The sequence below is a fragment of the Gopherus evgoodei genome, chromosome 3, assembly GCF_007399415.2.
Source record: "Gopherus evgoodei ecotype Sinaloan lineage chromosome 3, rGopEvg1_v1.p, whole genome shotgun sequence".
In the NCBI taxonomy this organism is placed as follows: Eukaryota; Metazoa; Chordata; order Testudines; family Testudinidae; genus Gopherus; species Gopherus evgoodei.
This window is the reverse complement of record NC_044324.1, coordinates 54,484,881-54,501,795: the sequence shown is the minus strand read 5'-3', so window position 1 is coordinate 54,501,795 and position 16,915 is coordinate 54,484,881. Positions and strand designations below refer to the sequence as shown.

General features: G+C 46.9%; 2 protein-coding genes across 2 annotated transcripts in view; both read left to right on the top strand.

Moving 5' to 3' along the window:
- The first annotated feature begins 5,112 nt into the window (after positions 1 to 5,112).
- The window catches only part of LOC115648263 (glutathione S-transferase 3-like), a 16,140-nt gene continuing 4,337 nt past the window's right edge, over positions 5,113 to 16,915 (top strand). The window contains exons 1-6 of the mRNA XM_030555578.1: positions 5,113 to 5,369; positions 6,471 to 6,569; positions 9,361 to 9,415; positions 10,604 to 10,736; positions 11,596 to 11,737; positions 12,389 to 12,520. Of these exons, the coding sequence (XP_030411438.1) occupies positions 6,483 to 6,569; positions 9,361 to 9,415; positions 10,604 to 10,736; positions 11,596 to 11,737; positions 12,389 to 12,520 (549 nt within the window). The 5' untranslated portion in view covers positions 5,113 to 5,369; positions 6,471 to 6,482. The remainder of the gene's footprint in view (positions 5,370 to 6,470; positions 6,570 to 9,360; positions 9,416 to 10,603; positions 10,737 to 11,595; positions 11,738 to 12,388; positions 12,521 to 16,915) is intronic.
- The window catches only part of LOC115648261 (glutathione S-transferase-like), a 24,828-nt gene continuing 20,345 nt past the window's right edge, over positions 12,433 to 16,915 (top strand). Inside the window, exon 1 of the mRNA XM_030555576.1 lies at positions 12,433 to 12,520. The gene's annotated coding sequence lies outside the window, so the exon portion shown is untranslated. The remainder of the gene's footprint in view (positions 12,521 to 16,915) is intronic.

The following is a 16,915-nucleotide window of genomic DNA, read 5'->3' as shown; positions in this document are numbered from 1 at the left end:
AACAAAAGATTATTTGGGATAGTGTCTGCTCTCCTCTGCATTTGGAAGGAAGCTGTCACACTGTTGCCACTATCAGAATATAAATAATAAATAATAATAATAATCTTATCTCTAGATGCAAATAGGTGTTAAAACCTCAACTCTGGAGCAGGAGTTATGACCTCTTAAAGACATTAACTTGTAACTTTCTAGTATGGTATATACTACACACACTGTTCTGAACCTGTTAACCAGTAATGGGCCAGAAAGATCTTTGCTTTAGAGTGGTTGCAAGGTACAGTCTCAGAGTGCGACACCCCTGGCATTGTGTGGCACTGCAGTCACCCTGCCTCAGTTTCTTCTGATCCTCAAAGATTCTTATGGCCTTCAGCATAGTCCCATTGCTGAAGGAAGGGGTTGTCTACACTTAAAATGCTACAGCAGAACAGCTGCGCCACCGTAGTGTTTTGGAGCAGACATTACATACATCAACAGGAGGGGTTCTGCACCCTGCACCCAACCTTCCCGCGAGATGGTAGCTAAGTCCAGGGAAGGATTCTTCCATCAGTGCTGTCTAGACTGGGGGTAAAGTTGTCTTAACTACGCTGCTCAGAGATGTGGATTTTTCACACCCCTGAGCAACATAGTTAAGTTGACTTAATTTTCTAGTGTAGACCAGGCCTATTCACAAAAGTACAGCCCTCCTGGAGTATCAAAGTCCAAACACACACAAAACAAAAGTGTCCCACCTTAGTCTTAGACTTGGTCTCCACTAGAAAATTATGTTCCTTTAACTACTTCAGTCAAGGATATGAAAAACCCACACCCCTGAGCAGGATAGTTAAGCCAACTTAAGTTCCCATGTAGCAGCGCTAGGTCAATACAAGAATTCTTCCACTGCTCTAGCGATCGTCTCTCGGGGAGGTAGATTACCTATGCATGGATGGGAAAATCTCTCCCGTCAGCATAGGTGGTATCTACACTGAAGTGCTTTCCCTCTGGTATTTCCTAGCCTGTCTCAAACTTCTTCTTTCTTGAAACAAAGTACCTGGAGCCTCCCCCACTTCCTGGGGCTGTGCTTCAGTGCTGGCTGGCCTCCCCTGCCCACCACGGCTCTGTTCTACCCAAGGGGATGCTTCTTCCTGCAGGGCTCTCCTGACTCCAGGCTCCCCATTTCTGAACTAACAACTAAGAGGCTGGTCTAATTTTCCAAGCAGGTCTGCTCCTGGTCACCTGGCCGTTTGTGACATAACCTCATTCATCTCCTCTCTCTGGGGAAGGGAGCGAAGTCTGGCACAGGTGCAGCTGAGCCCCGGTCTCCTTGAAGGGCCAGCTCACGCTGTGACAAGCAGCTTCTGAAAGCATTGACCAGGCTATATTGCCTTACTGGGGACACACAATCCAAGGAGGGGGGAAGAGGTAGTGGTAGTGCAAAGCAGCGGCCTTCACCCAGGGCACACGGGGTCAGGGTAGCCCCAAATGTAGGCAGCATGGGATGTTCTGATTTAGCCCATCTCCTGACACTTCTGTGGAGCCATTGGTGGAATTAAAGCTTTTCCTAAATGGCAGAACTTCTGAGGGAGGGCAGCAGAGGGAGAGCCCCACTCCAGGTGAATACTTCTACAGCACAGCAGGCCATCCTGGCATGGGTTCATCTTCTCAAGCTTTTTTCTACACCCATGAGGAAACTTACCATTGTTTTGTTGGTTGAATGGGGGGGGGGGCTTGTTCTATTTTCTGTTTTCTTGGATTTTGTAAATGAAAGCTGAGACTCTTACATAATTACCTGACTGCAGAGCTGGGACTTTAAGACAAAAACCGAATATCATGAGACTCATTATAAAATCACCTGAGCTGGCAATACGGTAAGTCAGCTGTGCTGGCGCTGATGCACCTCAGAGTGCAGTTTCTCCTACTACCACTGGAGGATTCCCAGTGGGACTGAAACTGTTCCAGCCCCCGCAGGCTTGCAGAATACCCAGCTGCCACCGGGGTTTCCTGGTTTTGCAGTGCACAGACTGCTGAGAAGGGAAAAGCACAAAACGGAATACTACATACTGACCTACGTAAACCTCTATGTCATGCTCTCAGCTTTCTGCCCCTGCTTCTCCAGGCCCACTAACAAGCAACAAAGAGTCATCATGAAGGAGTTTTCTGAGCCTGGAACATTGTGTGTGGGCAGGTGGGAAAAGGGGTTGGGCAGAGGGTTCTGAGCCTTGTAATGAGATTATGTGCATGAAAGTGTTTTCAGCACTGAGCCCCTGCTTTGTAGAGCACATCTTATATAAGCTGTATCCTACAGTGCTTTAGGAGTGAAATAACAGTTGGAAATGCAGAATAATTGCAAAGGGAGAGAGAGAAATTAAGTGGAATATAGAAGGGAGAAAAGAGATTTTCAGAGAAAATATCAAAAGTGATGGATTTTTTAATATGCAGGTGGAATTACTTTGACTATCCTTGGATTCACACACTTTGTGACATGTTCAGAAATAGATCAAAATGTAATTGCTAATATTATCTCTCTTTAAATTATGGCCCATGAGTGAATTTGATTTTCAAAGTTTTCTGTGCAAAATCTCATTTTTATTTTGTGAGCCTGTTTTTCCAATTCTTGCACAAGATCTTAGCAGTATTTCATTTGTACATTTAAAAAATATAGCTTTATCGCTGTAGAATCGTGTGATGTGCAGATTCAAACAGCCTCATTTTAAAATACAATTCAAAAAGCTTTGTCATCCCAAAGAAGTCTGGCACAATATACCACAAAAGGGTTTTCTTTTTTACATAATCAGTTACAAGAGTTAGTGCTTAATGTTAATATTACAAAAGAATTTAGAGAACAAGAGAAGGAGAGAGAAAATGAGGAAAAAATTAAAAGGGGAATTAAAAAAAGCAGAAAGTAGAACAAAGGGGATTTCATCTTAGATCAGGGGTGGGCAAACTATAGCCCGTGGGCCACATCCAGCCTGCAGGACGCTCCTACCTGGCCCCTAAGCTCCTGGCAGGGGAGGCTAGCCCCCAGCCTCTCCCCTGCTGTTCTCCCTCCCCCGCAGCCTCAGCTCACTGGCTACCAGCACAATGCTCTGGGCAGCAGGGCTGTGAGCTCTTGCCGGGCAGTGCAGCTGCAGAGTCGTGGCCTGACCCAGTGCTCTGTGCTGCGCAGTGGCATGGCTGGCTCCAGTTGAGTGGCACAGCTGCCTGTCCTGGTGCTCTGGATGATGCGGCTGTAGTGCCACCAGCCACGGGTGCTCCAGGCAGCGTGGTAAGGGGACAAGGAGCAGGGGGGGTTGGATAGAGGGCAGGGGAGTTTGGGGTGGTGGTCAGGGGGAGGAGGTATGTATAGGTGACAGAGCAGTCAGAGGGTAGGGAACGGAGGGGTTGAATGGGGGCAGGAGTCCCGGGGGGAATGGGTGGAATGAGAGGAGGGATTGGATGCGGTGGCAGGGGGCAGTCAGGGGAATGGGTTCTGGGGGCAGTCTGGGAGAAGGGATGATTGGATGGGGCAGGGGTCCTGGGGGGGGCAGTCAGGAATGAAAGGAGGGGTTGGATGGGGTGGCTGGAGGGCAGTCAGGGAACAGGGAGGAGTGGATGGGGCAGGGGCCATCAGAGGACAGGGAACGGGGGCATTGGATGGGGCAGGAGTCCCAGGGGGGCTGTCAGGGGGCAAGAAGTGTGTGTGCGGGTCCGATAGGGGGAGGTGGCTGGGCCATGCCTGGCTGTTTGCGGAAGCGGCACCTGCTGGCCCGTGCAGCCAAGCACTGGGACAGGAGCCAGGGACAGGTGGCAGCGCAGGAGGGAAGGTGAGCAGAGGGGGAAATCCGGTCTGGGGGAATGGCCAGAGGAGTCAAGGGGGTGTGGCCAGAAGAGGAGCCAAGGGGGGGGCTGCCTTTTTTATGTTTTTTGCTCCCCCTGCACTGAAAACCTGGCTACACAACTGCTCAGAGGCTCCATTAATTTTCTACTAGTCTGTCTGGGAAGGAGAAGTGTTATCTCCTTACAAGCCCCTGGAGGATTGTATGATAGAGGCAGGTGACCCCTTTGCTCTATGCAGTTTGGGAAGGTCCACATAGAGAATCTCTGAATTAGTTTAATATGGGTGAATGATCAGGCCCTAGGGCAGGATTCACATATCAAGATGTTGCAAAAGATTATCTTTCTTAAAATGCGATGCTGCTCAGTATAGTTCTCTGTGTCTTATATGGCAGCATTGAATGGAGAGACAGAGCTGGGGTATGCAGAGTTAGCCTGGGTGTCTGAGCACCCAGATTAGCCTAGCCCAGGTGTGAGCAGCCACACCGCAAAACCACAGTCAAATTCCAGTGTCCTCACTGCTTCTACACTCCCCTTCAGGCATCACTAGGACTTCTGGGAGGCATATATGAGCCACTCTGACTTTTTCCCACTGAACTTGGGGACAACTTGTCTGTCCTTCTGGCTCTAAACTACACTCCCATCTAGCCTGGGATGAAAGGACCTCTAACCTCAGGTCAGAGGTTTCATAGTGTGGACTGGAGGAGGGTTAGGGTCAGAGAGGCAGCCCATGCTCTGGGTGTCCTTAAACCTCTGATTACCAGAAGCAGGGAGTGGATGACAGGGGATGGCCAAGGCTGGCTCCAGGTTTTTTGCTGCCCCAAGGGGGGGGGAAGCCAGAGTGCCACCTTCTTGAAAAGTGCTGCTCCCAAAGAGCCGGAATGCCGCCCCTTGAAAAGGGCTGCCCCAAGCACATGCTTGGAACTCTGGTGCCTGGAGCTGGCCCTGGGGATGGATCGCTCAATGATTGCCCTGTTCTGGTCATTCCCTCTGAAGCACCTGACATTGGCTGCTGTCCGAGGACAGGATAGTGGGCCAGATGGACTTGTGGTCTGACCCACTGTGGCCATTCTTATGTTCTTGGCTTGTGAGAGTCACATAAGGGTTAGCGAGGTTTCTTGTTAAAAGACGTGTGCATTTCCTTTCCTTACTGCCCCAGTGTAACTCTCAATGGGAGACTTCTCATAGACTTCAAGGGAAGGTGGATCAAGCCCCTGTGTGACTGAGGAGTCAGGAGGTGGAGCTACAATCTCAAAACTTGAAAGCATATTTCGTTTGAGAAAGAAAACAGCTGAGAGAGCCACAAACTGGAAGAGGTTTGTACTGAGGTGTACATGCAGGCAGTTTCCTTAAACTCTAACCTGTTGGGCATGAATGGAGCAGCAGGCCGTGCTAATTTCTCTGCTTACAGCAAAGGCAGTCCGATTGCTCGCAGTCTGATTGCTCTTCTCTTCCCAAGGAGGCAGTGAAAGTCCAGGGTCGGAAGTGGGGAGGGGAGAGCAGGAAGGAATCTCAGAGGAGGGAGGCAGCGTTTAGTTTGCTGAGCGCGGACAGAGCACGCGAGAAGCGGAGGACAAGAGGTGAGCAAGTGGGAGGGAGCTGGAAGGGAAGCCAGGTACGGAGGGTCTGCTTTCTCTGCGTGCACCAGGCAGAACATGTGGGACAGACCACAGAGCCGCCCAATTGCAGCCAAAGACGCTCCGGGGGCCCGGGCCCCGGGGCGGCCCTGAGACAGCAGTAAAAGCTACAGCGATCAGATGTACAAAAATAAAAATCCCCTCCCCCTCTGCTCCCTGACTCCTGGGTGTTCGTCGGAGGAAACGCCCTTGCCATTTTCACGGAATGCTGCAGACCTGCTTTATTAAGACTTCATTTTTGACACTGAAATCTTGGCAAAGATACAGCGAGGTGGCCATATTAGAGCGCAGCTCTGTTTCAAACTAGTCTGGCCCATTTCTAGGTAACGCACTTTCAGCATTTGGAAAACTTTAAAGAGACGGGAACTAGTAACCCTTCAATGCCTAAACTAAATGAACCGCCAGAGAGTATCTTAAAAGGAAAGGGGGGGGGGGTGTTTGCTTTTGCTACCCCTCCTCTTCCATACCCCCAGCTACAATTAATAAATACATGCCTTGGTTTATAGTCAGTGATATGATTTTTATATTGCATAGTTACTGGAAGAATATTCTGCTACTCTTATCTACATGGTTTGTTACAATGTGTGTCAGAAATGATGTGAAGCATAGGAATGTACGGGCAATAATATGCTAGCAGATAGTTCAAAGTTTCTGAGCACTGGCAGCTCTAGTTGAAAAAAACAACAGGGTGTTTATTTGGGTATCTACTGTTAGGCACGGAAGTTTGAAAACATTGGCATTAGGCTTTACTTCTGCAAGCAGGTAGGACTAATTTGGCATCTTCCAAGCAATGCACATTAAGCCAGAATCAGGCTCCCTTCTGCACATCATTTTTTCTGCCCTTGCCATAATATTCATTAAGCCACAGAGGTGATTTTTGGGTATGCTTTATAAGGCAGTATTGGTATATTTTAAATATAAGCTCACAACCTCTGACATTCTCCCAAAACAAATTCACATAAAAAAGTTCTGTTTTGATCTATGGACAACTGAAAAAAAATTTTAGAACTGTGCAAAATGGTTTTTCCTTGCTTTCTTTGTCAGGAAATCCAAATTATGGCTACAAAACCCAAGCTTTACTACTTTAATGGAAGAGGCCGAATGGAAACGATAAGATGGCTGTTGGCAACAGCTGGGGTTGAGGTTTGTTCATAACGTATTAATTAAGATATCTTATAGAGATTGTTTGATTGAAAAGATTTTTCCAAGTTTTAACTCACTGAAGCTCGATCCACAGTTCTGAACCCAGCAGGACATGAGTGTTCATGTGCCCCTAGGTACACAGAATAAGAATAAGACTTCTATAGCAGAGGTTCCCAAACTGTGGGCTGCAGCCCAGAGGTGGGCTGTGACACAGTCTCAGGTGGTCTGCCATGGCTGGAGTTGGAAGGGTTTGAGGGGGAGGGTGTTGCCTCCCAAACTGTATACATTGGTGGAGTGGCAGCTGGCGATTACCCCCTCCTAGGGCTGGAGAATCCCAGTGCCCCTGGTGGGTGGCAAAGGGCAAAGCAGAGCTGGTGAGTGGAGGATGAGAAGAAGGGGTTGGCCCCAAGAGGCGGCAGCTTCCAGGGTGAGTGGAGGAGGCTGGAGGGTTTGTGGCCATTCCCGCAATCGGGCTCAGCGGTGCCGCTCTGTTTCTGCCTGGACAACACTGTGATTGAGACCATGAAGGTAATGGCTGGGCCCGACCCGAGTGCCTGCCTCTGCCCAGCACTGGCAGCCTGCGATCCCTTCCCTTGTTCCTGGGCAGCGGGTGCCAGGTGACCAGCTCAAGGCACTCGGAAGCTGAAGAAGGCACACACCTCTCACGGGGCCTCTCTCCCTGACAATTGCGTGTTAATAGTAGGGCGTAGTACATATTACAGCTGAACAAGTGGGCCTCAGGGAAAAAGTTTGGGAACCCCTATTCTAGAGCACTCTCCACCCAAGGATCTCAAAGTGCTTCACAAACATCAGCAAATCCAGACTCCCAGAACAGTCAGGTTGGTAGGCAGGCATCATTGGGTATGTATACACAGCAAAAACGAGACCCATGGCTGGAAATCTCAGAGCCCCGGTAAATGACTCAGGCTTGAAGGGCTCGTGCTAGGGGACTAAAAATAGCAGTGTAGACATTCAGGCTCAGGATGGAGTCTGGGCTCCAAGACCCTCCCCCCTCACCAAGTTTCAGAGCCCAAGGTTACAGCCCAAGCAGGAATGTCTACACTGCTATATTAAGCCCTGTAGCATGAGCCCCACGAGCCTGAGACAGTTGACCTGAGCTCTGAGATTCACTGACAGAGGGATTTTTCGCAGTGTAGATGTACCCTGTATCACCTTTTCCTAAACACTTGCCTGAGATCATGCAGGATGTTTCTGCCAGAGCCAGTAGAATACAGATCTCCCAACTCTTATTCCTGGGTCCTAGCTACAAGGTCATATTTGTCCCATAAGGCAGGAAAAACGTGGGACTTCGTACTCCTGGGGGAATTTTGTGTCACTGCGCATGCGCAGGTATCTCACAGATTTCTTTGCTTCCCCGCAGAAAAATGACTTCTGATGGGGAAGCAAAGGGAAGTCACAAGAGTGGTCATGTGCCCCTCCCCTGCTGCGCACGCAGGTTGGTTTGGGTGCCCAGAACGGCCGGTTTAGATGTAAATCACCACCGGCCTGCCATGTGTGTGAGAGAGAGAGACACTCAGGCCCTCAAGCACTCTATTGCAGCACACTTGGCATGGAGGGGCAGGGCTTCGGAGTGTTTCTGAGGAGATAGGCATGCGGCAGGCTCTCTCCCCTCAGGCAGAGCAGAATGTAGCAGCCTGCCTGCTTTGTGAATTGTTCCCACTGTCTTTGTGAATTTCCCCACAAGTATAAAACAGGTGTTAAAGTTTTAAGGCTCCTTTACATTGCCAAAGCAGTGTAAAGGACAGTATGGGCTTATAAATGCTTATGGTGCTTTAGTGATTAAAACTGGTCTAAATTTTTGGATTGAAGAAAATTCCTGTCAGGTCTTTCTGGAGATGGTCAGTAGCCAATATAAATTGTGAGTTTGATTCCCCAGTCCTCACTTGCTCTTCAGTTGCCGATGATGTAACACTGAGCAAATGGCTGCATATATTAGTTGACTAATAACTAGAAATAAAGGGTCAAACCTAGCTATATTACTAGTAGGAAAGGGGGGTTGGGGATTTCCTCCAATGCTCCCCACTCCCATTCTTCATCCATTGTATTGTAGTTTAAATAAGTTACCAAAATAATTGAAACCAGAGTGATTATATTGCATTATTTTGGCAAAATATGCTGAATTTTAAAATATTGTGCAAAGAATTTTTATTTTTTTGGTGCAGAATTCCCCTAGGTATAGTTTAGTGTACATTCTGCTTTCCACACTTTCCCCTTAGTCACTATGCTAACAGCACCCAGCAAGTCTTACATAACTGGATGTTAGCGGATATTAGTTTTGAAGTAAGCTTGTGAAAAATTCTTACACAGAATTATGTTTGTCTATCTGTTAAACATGATAACAGAAAAGAAGCTTAGATGGCTGCTGCTGAAACACTGATACCACTTGCCATCAGTTTTTATGCTAACAGACCCCTGAGGTGTTTAGCTGCATAGTATAACCGCGGGGATTGTACTGACAGTGTTAAACATTCTGATGATCCCTGACTTCCAAGAATTTTTCTGTGTTTCCAAGGGGACCTTAGCCATCTTTGAGTTTGAGATAATGAACCTGATGAGATCAGGTGGGATACAGAGTAGTAGCAGCACAAACTTTTATTTAGGTCATTCACTGCCTCATTAGAGCCTTCTCTTCTCACGTTGGATATTTTGGGATGCGTTTCCTATATTAACCCCTTTATGAGAAGCTATTAACAAACATCCCCTAACTAAAATCTTCACTTATGATTTCTGAGATATAGTTATTTAGTTCCTCTTGTCCCTTTGTTTCCAGTTTGAAGAAGCTGAATATTTGGAAACGAGAGATCAATATGAAAAGTTACTTAAGGGTAAGCCTGCAGAATAACAGCTAAATTATCCTCTTAGGTTCTGCTCTCTGGAGTCATATAGTTGGAGATAGACAAGCAGCTTCTGTGTCACACATTTGATCCACTACTATTTTGCTCTCCTGCAAAAGTGTGGATCTACATATCCAAAACCGGAGCTGGTTTTAAGGGTTCAAATAAGCAGCACAGATATACTATAGAGCAGTGGTGGGTAACCTGCGGCCCGCAGACCGCTCATGGCCTGTCAGCGTAATCCTCTGGCAGGCCATCAGATAGTTTGTTTACGTTTGCACGGCCGCCCACAGCTCCCAGTGGCCGCGGTTCGCCGTTCCTGGCCAATGGGAGCTGCGGGAAGCTGCGGCTAGCACGTCCCTGCAGCCTGGGCCACTTCCCGCAGCTCCCATTGGCCGGGAACGGCAAACCGCAGCCACTGGGAGCTGCAGGCGGCCATGCAAATGTAAACAAACTGTCTGGCGGTCTGCCAGCAGATTACCCTGGCAGGCTGCATGCAGCCTGCGGGCCGCAGGTTGCCCACCACTGCTATAGACACAATAGTATAGCACTGTCACATTGCAAAGTGTAATTATTTAGTGGCACTCTCACAACATAATGTTCTATGTTTTGTAGGACACATCTGTCATATTAAATGTATATATAAATATATAGGTCTCCTTATAACTTGATGGGGGCCCAACAGTTAACCGAATCACATCTGCATCTCTTATGGTGAATCTCTAAAAGAGAGTTAGGGGATAGTTATAGGTTAAGCTCTGCAAGGGAGTGATTAGGTTGAAAAATGTGCATTTTGCAACGTGACATTCCTATTCTTCTGTCACAAAAAAGAAGCTTTGATTTGGAAGCAGTTTAGTCAGAGTATGTGGAAGTTGACTTCAGAAAAAATAAGTTAAGTATCTCAATTTCCAGAAATGCTGCTGGTTGGTAGCTGTGTGGCTACACAGGTGTTTATATCCCTTACTGATGCTTTTCTGATAGAGTCAAATGCAAAAGCTAGCACTGGCATGCATTTTATATGTCTGTGAAAAATTCTGTAGAATTTTGGGTTCAGGAATCAGTACACTCCAAGACAATGGTCTAAGTGGCAGCTGAAGAAATGTCATTTATCTCAATCCAAGGGCAATGATCAGACAATTTACAGAAACTAAATGACTCAATTTCTTTTCCTTTCCAAAGATGGAGCCCTGCTGTTTCAACAAGTGCCCATGGTAGAAATCGATGAGATGAAGTTGGTGCAGACCAGAGCCATTCTCAACTACATAGCAGGGAAACACAATCTCTATGGGAAGGACATGAAGGAGAGAGCACTGTACTGTACCATAACAAACTGTACCATAGTATTTTTTAAAAGCTGCTTTAGATAAAATGAAAAAGACTTATTTGAAAATGAAATGAAAACTTTGAATTCAAATTAACAAAAATGAGGACTCTCTCATTTCTATGGAAATGAAATCATCCTTCCAATTATCTTTTTTATATATTTGATTTAGTCTTTAGATGCAGGATGATTTCTGATAGGATCTTTTCTGAACTGGGCCATCTAAATTGCCATTCGTCTGGAAATTCTATTAATATACAAATAACTTTTACTCCCTCCTCTAAAGTGAAGCATTTCTATTGTTATGTGCCTGTTCAGAGGAGGCCTGTCACATCCCCTTCCAGCCATTTCCAAAATGATGATAGAAAAGTTAGAGCAGCTAAACTGAAGTGATTTTCTGATTGCAGGATCAGGACCTGTGGGCAGACTTCTGAGCCCAGGCAGGGCTCCATTTACTTCATGAGCTCGAAGAAGAAGTGCACTCACACACAATGAGTGGCTGTAGCCTCTATCCACCAGTTTCTGTTTATTTTTTTGAGCTCATTACTACTGTATTGGGGCAGGTTTTGTAATTCTTTTAAACAAGGATATTCAACCTGCAGAATCTCTCTTTACCTTTCCACACAATTTTTAAAAAACTATTTAGTTTGGGAAAGCTCATTCAAAAATCTGAGCTTTGCCGGTCCTCCCCCACGCCCTCACTCCCTTGCAGGCAGAGGTTCACTCCCCAGGTGACAGATGCTCTGCTGCTTGGGTATGGGCTTCATATAAAGGCATTCTAGCATCATGCAGTAGAATGACGTAGTAAATTAAATTATTGAAATTTCTTCAATTACCATTTTTATGGCAGGATTGATATGTATGTTGAAGGAACAATGGACCTGAATGAAATGATCATGTGTTACCCTTTCTCATCTCCTGAGGAAAAGGAGAAGAATTTTGCCTTAATGATTCAGAGAGCAACCAACAGATACTTCCCAGTGTATGAGAAGGTATATGGCAGCTACAGAACATTGCAATAGTTGGACAGAGGGTGGGAAATGGGGGAGGGGGAGAATGTGAGTTTTTGTTTTTTACATTAGATCCTATTTTTTAAAAAACATCAAGTGTTCTCTTAGGCATCTCTCTCTGCTGCTGTTTCCCCATCTGTAAAATGGGGCCATAAATTATTGAATAAAGAGGAGGACAAAAAGCAGTTGCAATGGCCTTGATGTCTTCCACCTGTCATCAGCCATGTATATTCATATGACTGTTCTCTGTCTCATGAGAGAGTGAGGTGCCTTTTCTTCTACATGATGACTTGGGCCCCAGTCCTGAAACTGGGTCTGTATGGATGGACCCCTATTCCTGCACATAGTCCCATTGGCTTCAGTCAGATGTTGGTTTCAGTGGGGCTCTGCACAAATGCAGTAGCTCATTCATATGGATCTTTTTGTGGAAAGGGGACCCATATAAAGACTGATGGATTTTCTCAATGCCACTAGTATGGTAGTTTTGCTGTCCTGGTTTATATATATAATTTTCCCAAATGAAACAGATGTTAAATGAATTTGCTTTGAAAAATGTCAGACTGTTTAGTGGTTTGTATTTATCCAATATGTGGTCTGTTTGTGCCCCCAAATATATATTTTTCTCATTTATAGGTTTTAAAAGATCATGGACAAGATTTTCTTGTTGGCAACCAGCTCAGCAGGGCAGACGTACAAGTACTTGAATCCATTCTAATGATTGAAGAGTATGAGCCCACTGCTCTCTCAGAATTTCCTCTATTACAGGTAATTTTAGGGGGGCAGATCAACAAGTAATATGACACACACACAGACTTCCAAGATGCCCATTGAGCAGTGATATGCAATGCTTTCAGTTTTAATATGTAACTTATTTAGCACAATAATTTACACACATTTCACAAATTGTAATGCAATATTAAACTCAGCAGTGGTGCTTGTAAGAGGCAATGAGATCTGATCCCTGACCTGGCAATTGTGAATTGCACCCTGGTAACTTATCTCCACCATAACTAAGAATGCAGTTACCTATGCTTTGAGCAGTATGCCTGCCCTCACCCCAGATAGCAGTCCCCTGACAGATTACAGTGTGCACCCAAGTACACAGTATACTATCCTAAGCCCCTTCTATCTCCTTACAAAGATGCATGGGCATCAGATTCAGAAGACCTTGTGTCTATTCTCAAATCTACCACTGACTCACTGTGTCCTTGGATAAGTCATATGTTCATCTCTTTGAGCATCAGCATCACAACCTGGCTGAGACCCACTCTTTGGATGGACACCAGTCTGTTGTGATTGGATCTGGCTGATGAATCCAATATGCTTCCAAGACTTCTAGGTCTGTGTAGTGATTGAGCAGTGATCCTAGCTTTCAGTCTCTCAGGGGCACACCCCATGGCTGAAACTCTTCTTGGGCAGTGGGACCCCCACAGTTTCGCCACCTAGATCCTAGAATCAGTGCCACAGCTCTTCCAAGCCCCGCAGTTGCTTAGACACATTCCCTCCAGAATCCATGAGTCTGTGGGAGCCGATTTGATAAAGTAACTCCTCATTTAATGTTGTAGTTATGTTCCTGAAAAATGATACTTTAAGCGAAACGATGTTTAGCGAATCCAATTTCCCCATAAAAATTAATGTAAATGCGGGGGTTAGGTTCCAGGGAAATTATTTTTTCATCAGACAAAAGACTATCTATCTATCTATCTATCTACATATACATACACACACACGTATACGCAGTATAAGTTTTAAACAAACAGTTTAATACTGTACACACCAGTGATGATTGTGAAGCTTGGTTGAGGTGGTGGAGTCAGAGGGTGGAAGAGGGTGGGTTATTTCCCAGGGAATGTCTTACTGCTAAATGATGAACAAGTAGTAGGCTGAGCCCTCGAGGGTTAACATGTTGTTAATGTAGCCTCACACTCTACAAGGCAGCACAAATGGATGGAGGGGAGACAGCATGGCAGAGAGACAGAGACACACACATTACCCTTTTAGGTACCCTGACCCCACTCTAAGTACACCTGCCTTTTTAAGTAGATGAGAAAGTTGAGACAGCAGGTGCTGCCAGCAAGCTCCCTCTGTCCTGAGCCCTGTCATGTCGTCCCCTCTCTCCCCCTGTGGAGATGGGGGGCAGGAGCGGGGAGGCGGGGAAGGGGGACACCTTAACATTAGCACCCATCTTTCTCTCCCACCCCTTGCACAGCAAGCAGGAGGCTCCCAGGAGCAGCTCCAAGACGGAGGGCAGGAGCAGGAGATGGCAGGTGGGGGAGAAACTGCTGAACTGCCTGGCAATTGATAGCCTGCTCGGTGTCTGCCGCACAGGGAACTTAGGGGAGCGGGGAGCTGATGGGGGGCTGCCGGCCCACCCTGGTTCCAAGGCCCCACCAGCTAGCTCCAACAGGATGCTCTTCCTGCAAGCTGTGAACAAAGCAGGCAGCTGCCAGACAACATTATAAGGGATTGTGCAACTTTAAACGAGCATGTTCTCTAATTGATCAGCAACGTAATGAAACAACGTTAACCGTGATGACTTTAAGCGGTGTGGCCTCTTTCCAGTGCAAAGGGGGCTAGCTCACCCTGTTGGGTTCGGCTAACCCCACCCCATCCCCCTCACAGGAAGTATAAAAGCAGGGCCCTGCAGCTCAGTTGAGGCCAGACCAGGGAAGGAGCCAGACATCCTTCTGAGGGAGCGGAATAGCCTGCAGTGCCCATGACTGGCTGTGGTGGGCACTGACCCTCTGGAGCCAGTTGGAGAGAAGGCAAACAACCCAGGAGATGGAGAAACCCAATGAGGGAGAGGAGAGCGAAACACCCGGCAAGAAGACTGGGAACTAGGGCCCAGCAGCCATGAAGCAGCCCCACCAGATGTGGTAGGAAGTAGCCCAGGAATAAGAGACATTGGTCCTGTTGTGTTGCTGTGAGGCAAGACAGGTAAAGGAAACACCCACTATTAAAGAAATGAAATCAGTTGGCTTTGGCTGCTTTCTGATTTGCCACCTGCATCAGAACCTTCCTAATATACACTGGGCTAATCCACAAACCTAAAAATCCACAAAAAACTCATGATGGATTGGGACAGCTGTTTCTGGAAAGCATCGCTCATTGTGTTTTCAGTATTACCCCTTCTAGGTGGGAAGCGGCATCCCCTATCTAGTGGTTAGGGCCCACGGTGACGGCTACACCCAATAGTTAGTCTCTGGCAGCAACCCCAGTTAGTGGGCACAGTTCTTCTGTGTAGTAGGAGAACCTCAGCCCTGCCACTCCACTGGGTTCTGACTCAAGGTTCTTGGCTCATTCACTCTTTTAGCTCCTGGAAGGCCCTCTTGGAGGCACCGACCACAGGATTGTCCTTTATCCAGTGTTCTTTACCAGGTCTGTCAAGGGCACCACAATGGTAGCGAAGTTGGCTATGAAGTACTGGTAGTACCCCATGAGGCCAAGGAAGCAGTGTACCTGGCATTTTGTTATGGGAATGGTACATTGTGCCAGGGCCTGCACTTTGTCGATGAGCAGTCTCAACTTCCCCCATTCTACTCAGTAACCCAAGTAGGGTACCTCTTGCCGAGCCAGCTGGCATTTGGTTGGTTTGGCAGTTAGTCCCGCCTCCTGAAGGGCTTGTAATGTAGCTCATACATACCTCAGGTGGTCTTCTTAGCTCTGGCTGTAGATGACAATATTGTCAATGTATGCCATGGCGTACAACATGTGTGGGCGGAGCACCCAGTCCATTAGACGCTGAAAGGTGGTCATGGCCAAAGGAAGATTTGAACTAAGGTGCAGAAGGCCGTATTTTCCCTGGACTCAGCAGTCAAGCCAGTGACACTTTCTGAGATCCAGGGTTGAAATATACTGGGCAGTCCTCAGTCTGTCAAACAGCTTGTTGACCTGGGGAATCAGTTAGGCATTGAATTTGGAAATAGCGTTTACCTTCCAAAAGTCAATACAAAAGTGGGTCAATCTGTTGGCCTTTGGCACCAATATGAAGGGGCTCCCCCATTCACTCTGGGATTTCTCGACTACCCCTATATCTCAATCATCATCTGTAGCTCCTGCCAGGCCATTTCCCACAGTTTTTACAGCAGGGGTTGAGGGTTTTCACAAACTTTCTTCCCTGGCTCAGTGTCTATATGGTGCTGTGCCAGGTGTGTATATTCCGGTTGTGCTGAGATGATCACACGGAAGGCTTCTATCAGCCATAGTAGCTGGTGTTCTTGCTCTGGTAAGAGTTCTCCTCCCAATGGTACAAGTCCAGAGACAGGATCAGTAATACCCTGGAGATCTAGCTCCGGTTCTGGTGGGTCTGGCACTATTAAGAGGGCCTCTTGCTCCCACCAGGCTTTAAGCAGTTTAATGTGATAGATTTGTGTTTCCTTACATCTCCTGGGCTGGTGTATCTTGTAGATAATGGCCCTCACCTCTGTGCCATCAGCTTTGACTCTGACATTGAGAGGAGTAGCAGGACCCTATCCCCAGCTGCGAACTCTTTCAACCGGGCCCCTTTGTTGCAGGTGTGTTCTTGCTCGGCTCTCAGCAAGTTCTCCTGGGTGAATGCCCCTAGTCTCTCCATGTCTTCCCACAGGTGAATCATGTACTAGACAATGCAAGAACTCCTCCCAGGTCTCTTGGGGGAGGTCCAGCACCCCTAAGAGCTGATATCCATTCAGGTGTTCAACCAGGGAAAATTCTGTTGAGGCTTGCACATGCAATATTTCCTGAACTGCTTCCTAATTCCTATTTTTTGGTACTCATATCACAACTCATGGATGGCGAATAGAAGTGGCAGAAGCAACTGATTCCAATGTTGTGGGTCTCTGGCTATGAATTTCAGTAGTAACTCCTTCACGTTTTGTTGAAGCCTTCCACCAGTCCATCCATTTGGGGGTGGTAGATGGACTTCTTCAAAACTTGATCTTTAAAGGGACACACAGTTCTTTCATGAACTGGAATGTCTTATTTTGTCTCTTGGTCCATTAGGACCTCGTTGGGTTCTCCTACTTATGCATACACCTTCATCAGCTCAGGTGCCATATGGCTGGCAGTGGCTGATTGGAAAGGTATGACTTTGGGTTTTGGCTTCCTAGCCTACAGGCATGTGGAGTATTTGGCACTTCCCATATTTACCTTCTTAGGCCAGCATTAGAGACCAGCATCAAC